The sequence below is a fragment of the Leiobunum rupestre genome, chromosome 7, assembly GCF_980474605.1.
Source record: "Leiobunum rupestre chromosome 7, qqLeiRupe1.1.hap1, whole genome shotgun sequence".
In the NCBI taxonomy this organism is placed as follows: Eukaryota; Metazoa; Arthropoda; class Arachnida; order Opiliones; family Sclerosomatidae; genus Leiobunum; species Leiobunum rupestre.
Window position 1 is genome coordinate 51645217 of NC_143390.1, and position 6831 is coordinate 51652047.

The 6831-nt window shown below is 38.6% G+C and overlaps 1 protein-coding gene across 2 annotated transcripts; it reads right to left on the reverse strand.

Moving 5' to 3' along the window:
* Positions 1–287: 287 nt before the first annotated feature.
* LOC149936948 (uncharacterized) lies at positions 288–3469 on the reverse strand. 2 transcript variants are annotated; one of them, XM_090181645.1, is made up of 2 exons: positions 3294–3469; positions 288–2079 (listed from the first exon to the last, which is right to left on the reverse strand). In XM_090181645.1, exon 2 carries the CDS (start codon positions 2025–2027, stop codon positions 333–335), a length of 1695 nt encoding a protein of 564 aa, XP_090037771.1. In that variant the 5' UTR covers positions 2028–2079; positions 3294–3469; the 3' UTR covers positions 288–332. The 2 variants fall into 2 exon arrangements, with proteins under 2 accessions (XP_090037771.1, XP_090037772.1); XM_090181646.1 differs by lacking the exon at positions 3294–3469 and adding an exon at positions 2284–2338.
* Between the last annotated feature and the right edge of the window lie 3362 nt (positions 3470–6831).

Sequence of the window (6831 nt, forward strand, 5' to 3'; positions counted from 1 at the left end):
CATGGAAATAAAAATATCCGTCTTTCAACAATGGAGTGTGAAATCTTATGACATCTTTACAAAAACATGAAATCATCTAGTTATGTACAAAGTACAATTCGAAAGTTGAATTTTTACTATGCTATCTACATTTCTCATTGATGTCGTTGATTAGAACAACTTTAGTAACGTCGCCGTTTAAACTATAAAAGTTGTTATTTTAAGACATTTCCAATAAATAAAAATTTATTGTTTTACATTTTGACAATTACACTTATAAAGATTTAAAAATTCATTTTCTTGTGTACTTGAAATTATAGTAAGTAATTAGAAAACCTTTAAGGATTCTCCGACTAGATTGAAACAAAGTGACATTCTCTATCGAGAAACGCTTTGAGAAGTTCAAGTTCCTTCGTTGTAATATCCGGAACACCCGCATTTGTATCGCTTGCCCGACTAATAGGTGGTATTTGGTCTTCAACATTAATATCGTCACGCGATTCGCGTTTTATCTCAGGCGTTGTTAAATTGGAATTATAGCGCAAATGATCAACCTTGTAAAGAACAACTCGGCACGGATTCAGTTGAAATCTTCTAAGAGTTTCAATCGTTCCGGTTAAACTAGGATTTTTTAATTCAACGTTAGAAACGTTTTCGGTCACGACACCAGCAGTTTTCAGACGTTTCTGCAGCAGCGTTCTCTGCGTCTTTCTCTTACTCAACTGAGACTTCTCAGTGGGCTCATCAGGATCTACATCGCTATCACTAGACTGATTACCATTTCGTTTGCTTTCAGATGAATCATGGGAATCTTCATGGCTGTCGCTAGATTCGGAAGCCATTCTGTTAGATCCCTTATTTCGACCTCGTAACGATGTACGACCACTGGATTTGCTTTTTGCGGAATTTGAATGACTCATTCTTGTGGCCAAACATTGATGGTTCTCCATATGCTTATCTAGATTTCGCTGATAAGCGAAAATCTTCTCGCAGGCGTTGCATTTAAACCCCGGTTTAATGTCCGGGTGTTTTGACAGAAGATGTCTTCTTAACGATCTTGGGGCTGCAAAGGAGACGTCGCATCTGGGACATTGCTGACGTTTCCCTTTCTTCTTATGGCTTTGCTCGTGACCTTTTAAACTGGCTTTGTGTTTCGTGACGAAGTCACACGAACCGCATTTGTAACGCTTATGGGTCTCATGCGTTAGCAAGTGCTTCTTCAAATTTCCCTCGCCTCTACAATAGTACTCGCACTTTGGGCATTTAAACGGTTTTTCGCCGTCGTGCGTTCTTTTGTGGTATTCCAAGCTGGATTTGTAGATTGTTTTGAAATCGCATCGCTCGCACCGGAACGTCTCCTGTCCCGTGTGTTGCAAGCGATGTTTCGTGAGTTTGTTATGTTGCAAAAACCCCTTTCCGCAGTCGGGGCATTGGAATGGCTTGACGGCTAAATGAGTTTTCTTGTGGTGGTACAGGGTGCTTTTTGTCACGAAGGCCACCCCGCACTCGGGGCATTCGAAGTCGCGGCTTCCCTTGTGAGTTCGCATGTGCTGGCGGTAGTGGCCGCCTTGACGAAATTTGGCTCCGCATTCTTTGCAGACGTATGGTTTCTCGCCGCTGTGTAGCCTCTTGTGTACCATTAACAAGTACGGTTCCGTGGTGCTGTACTCGCAATCTGGACATTTGTGAGGTTTCACTTTGGAGTGGACAATACGGGTGTGGGCTCGAAGCCGCTCTTTGGAGAAGTATCGAGTACTGCATTTTTTACAACCGTACGGCATCACGCCCGTGTGCGTAACCATGTGTTTCTGCATGCTGTACTTGTAGAGACAGGTGAATTCGCAGGTTTGGCATTTAAATGGCATTTTCGCGCCGTGCTTTTTTATAGCGTGGACTTTCAACGTGGCCAGGCAACGACAACCGAAATCGCATTTATCGCAATTATGTAAAATTTCGTTTTTGTGACACGCCAAATGATGTTTTAAACTGAGCCGGTGCATAGTAGCGAAAGTGCAGTAAGTGCAATTGAGTTTCTTTTTTTGATTCATTTTTAATTCTGTTGAAAATCTGCCGAGGTGTCCTTTCTCCTTACACTTGTGACTGTGCGCGGGAAAAATAAAATAAACGTTTAAATCAAGAAAATAGTAATTAACTGAAAAAAATTAAATTAACTTAAAATAACTCATTTTGCTGTGAGCTGTGAAAGGTAGGATTCTAATTCTACATAGAACTTTGCCTTCCACAGTTCACCACATTTTAAACCCCGATAATAAACCATTTGGACTAATCACCAGTCACGCTCACTCGTGAAACCATTTTTCATGATGAGATTCTCTCAATTATATTGGAATTCAAACCGACTTAAGCTGAGCTCCAAGGACTAATGAGATCTTGATTAGGTTTGCGGAGTGGTTATCACTTCCGCCTCGCAGCAAAAGGAGCCGGGCTCGTTTCCAGCTTGCGGCACTGGGTAAGAACTCGTAAGAACTCCGTCTACGTAGAGTTTGCTAGTTCCCTGGTTAAAGGGGTTTTCCATTTCCATAAAATCTTGCAGAGGTTAACGGCAATAGTAAGTGTAGCGGACGGCCAACTTCAAATTAAGATTTCAATGACAATTCTGAATAACCCTTCAATTAAAAATACAACATCATGCTAAAATTTTCGTGAAATTTAAAGGGTTTGATTTTCTTTGACCGTTTGACGTATCAGTTAAGGAAAAATTAAAACATTTACCCATCTTCCATACTACTGTTATAATGTTACTAATGCTTTAACCTAACTGCTTCAGAACGATAACGGAAAATATTTACATAGTATTAAAAATCCCTGCCTTTTTTGCAGGTAAAAGAGATTTATCCGATGGATTTATCATTCATATTCTTGAATCTTCGTCGTGTCATGGAGGTTGTTTAATCCATGGTCGTGTATTCTGTCGCATTACGAATTTAAGATACTGAAAAATTAAGGAGGTTATATCCCAACGTTGCTAGAGACGATAACGTGGTTATGCCCTTAGGTTATTCTGCGAATCAAAATAGCGTAAAATCGTCGATCGTTAAATAACGCTCAATATTTTTTATATTTAGTAATATCTTGCCGTTAAATCTATTTCGTCATCAGTCCTACTTCATCCAATAGGTAGAAGAATCTCGAAATATGTCGTATTTTGCGAGTTAAAAATTGCTTGCAAGTAAATATTTTTCATTTATCATATCTTTCTAAATAATAAACTGCGGTTAAAACTTTGGGCATTACTGTAATACCTGACAAATAACAATCCATAAAAATAAAGAAAAACAAAAAAACTAAAGTACCTATTGTCGCAAAATCCCAAGAATTCTTGAAACGTTACTTCTTCGACCGTTGACGCACGCTGCCGCTGGAAATTTTAAGAAAGAAATGTCAAAACCGTTAGAATTCTGAAAGGTTACAAAAATAAATTGTACGGTGAAGTAGAGTACGTGACGGGTGAAATAAAGCCTTCAGAGCCAAGGAACATGGACTAATTAACATTGTTTTACCGATTTATAATAAAATGATTAAATTTGTAGAGGTACAACAATAATTAAAAATACTCAAATTTGAAAGAAACTCAATAACTCTTAGGTTTATCTTAATGTACTTGGTTTGAGTACTAGTAAAGTAATTTAGGGGGTGTTGTCTTTTAACAAGGAACTGGTCATCCCGGTTTTTCTTATTGATAAATAATTGACTAACAACATGGCAGCCACGGCTAAAGCTACGAAGTGATATTATCCAATTGTTACTCACCCTTACAGAACAAAGAAAACAAAATTAAAGGTATTTGAAATTTTCCGATAAGAATCATATTAGGCCTAAGATGGTGCCTTGGTTATTATCCCAGCTGATTAATATTTAATTTATATCAATTGTATTTGTACAAAACACTCTTTTTCGCGCCTTCCCCCTTCTTGTATGCCCCTGCGCGTTCGCTATTACCTCCAGTCCTCCACCCGCAGAGGAGAGTCCAGGCTTGGGTCTTTGGGCAGAGGGTATGGAGATTGGAGAATGGGGGTTAAAGAGGGAAACTAAAGATGGACGCGCCCTGCGAAATATCGGGAAAAAAGAGTGTATAGGATTTTGGCCATTTATTTAGTACAGTAGTACTCATGAAATAGGATTAAGTTAATTGGACTTACTTCAGTGAATATAAAAATATTTAAATTAAATGTAGTAGATTTGTTAAAGATGTTGATGTTGGTTTAGAAAATACTATGGTATGATGTCAGTAGGTGAGATTTATATATATGCCCACCGTAATTATTGAGAATGAGGTTATTTTTACTGGTGTGCTACTGCACAGTTAAGTATATACAGTGGTGTATTATTATTATTAACTAAACAAGAATATGGGCGCTACCTGGGTACAGCCGACTTCGATTTCGCCCGTGATCGAAGTTGGCTGTATCGGCCGCTATAAATGTGCATCCAACTTCGATGTTTATCGTGATTGGAGTTGGCTGTACCTAGGTAATGATTTGAAATTGTTATGGTACTTTCCTACCATAGATATATAAAATAAAATTGATCCCCGATTTAACAGGGAGTGCGTGGCCAGCAAGACCTAGCAGTCATGAGGTAAAAACTGCGGAAAGCGCCTTCTATCGGTAACACGATTAAATAAGAAATTATATAATCCCACGTGATTGGAAAAATAGTTCAAGAGCCCATGACAAAATAAGCATGTGATAAGGTACACGATGGGTCAAGGTACTTTTTAATTAGGTTAGTGATTTGTAACAAAGAACTGTTTGTCGTACGGGTCAAAGTGGGGACTTTCCGGAAATACGAACCACGTGACGTCACTTCCGGTGACCTTGAAAATTTATATGACCCGATATTGGTATCATTCAATTGGTCTCAACGTGCTCTTACCAAATATCGCTAAATTAACCTTCAAATCTGACCGAAGAGGCTTATAAGATTAAAAAACTAATTTCGGGCCCCTCCCAAATTTACATGTATAAGACAAAATTACCTTTTTAGTCTTATACGCCGTTTGGTTCAGATTTGTAGGTTAATTTAGCGATATTTGGTAAGAGCACGTTGAGACCAATCGAATGATACCAATATCAGGTTATATCAATTTTCAAGGTCACCGGAAGTGACGTCACGTGGTTCTGGAAAGCCCCCACTTTGACCAGTAAGACAAACAGTTCTTTGTTACAAATCACTAACCTAATTAAAAAATACCTTGACCCATCGTGCACCTTATCACATGCTTATTTTGTCATGGGCTCTTGGACTATAATCTGATGAAGGTGCTTTTTAATTTTAATCATACAAATAAATATATTATTTCGTTGAAAATGAAAGGTAGACAAATCGTAAATTATATTATTTTAAAATAAAAAATTATTATTAAATTAAAATAAATATAAAAAATAAATTTAAAATGTAAATAATATTTGACCGAGCCTTATAAAGTAGGTTACTAGGTTATAGTAAAATGATATTTCAACTTTAAGGTGGAATATCCCTATATTTTCCCCATTGAAATATTAGATATGTAAAATGCACTGCTTGTAACAGTAATTTCCGCATGGTAGTAATAGATTAATATTTATACTTAAATCTATACGAAATATGTGTTAGAAGTTTTGAGAGATATACTTTGAAGATTCTACTTCAACATGAAATAAATTCTCAGTCGGAATTTCGTTGGGTACAAGTCTCCGTTTTACATTGAATATTTCGATATTCGCGTCTAACACAACAAACAAAATCGTTCTCAGACGGAAGCCAGTTATCACGGTTGACGGCAATAATCCATTTTGAGAGTGTTTCGGGTTTAGAGAAGGGAAACCTATAGTTAAAAACAATTATAGGCCTATAAATAATAATATAAAATATTTAAAACTACTCCTACCTATGAAAAGATACGTTTGTGCCTAATTATAATTTCGGCAAGCCAAAGTCAAATCCCGCGCTGCTTCTTTTTTGTATGTTGTTTTTAGCCATCAGTATATGTCGTGAAATACGTTTTGATAATTTCGAATTGTTATTTCAGATGGCGCTTTTTACAGAATTGACCTCACGACTGTTAGTTTTTGCTTCTATGTTTATTGCATGAAGTATTCCTTCATACTAACATAGAATTCTAAACGATTGTTGCGGCCGCTAAAGCGCGATACGCGCGGTCGAAGTTTGCCGTGGGTATAAGGACCACTGTGTGTCTTGCCTTTTTTATGCAAATATCCCCCGTTTGCGGCTAATGCCGCTATAGTTGCTGAAATGGGATGGAGTCCACAGGCCCAAAAAGAGAAGGGGAAGCCGATACGAATTAGCAGGGCCCGTGAAATCTAGGGGCCATTGGCGTAGCCAGGATTTTGTTTCGGGGAGGGGGGGGGGGGCACGCCATTCAAAAAAATATATATATTTGTACGTACGACTATACCATTCGGGGTGGCATGTGCCCCCTGTGCCCCCTTGGTTACGCCACTGCTAGGTGCTCGTGTTTGAACAAACGGGGTATACTTCTCCTGGGTTTCTCTCGGAAAAAGTATAGCTATCTCCAGTGGTAACGGCTGTCTTATGCATGGCCATGCAAAGGGGGGGGGACCCCGGGGCCCGACGAAAAAAGTCCCCGGAAGCATGCCTTTTAGGGGCCCGGTACAATAGAGGCCCATCGTTGTACCCTTCACCAGCACCCAACCTTTTAAAAATTTCAGTTGAAAGGGCCCGCGATGACATAATGTTTTCTCTGAATGGCCCTGGGAGTACAATGGTATCCAGAGAATAATAATAATAATCAGCTAGGCTAATACCCAAGGCACCACCTTAGGCCTAAGTCATCAAGCGACTTTTAAGGCCATTAATTCAGGTGGTTGG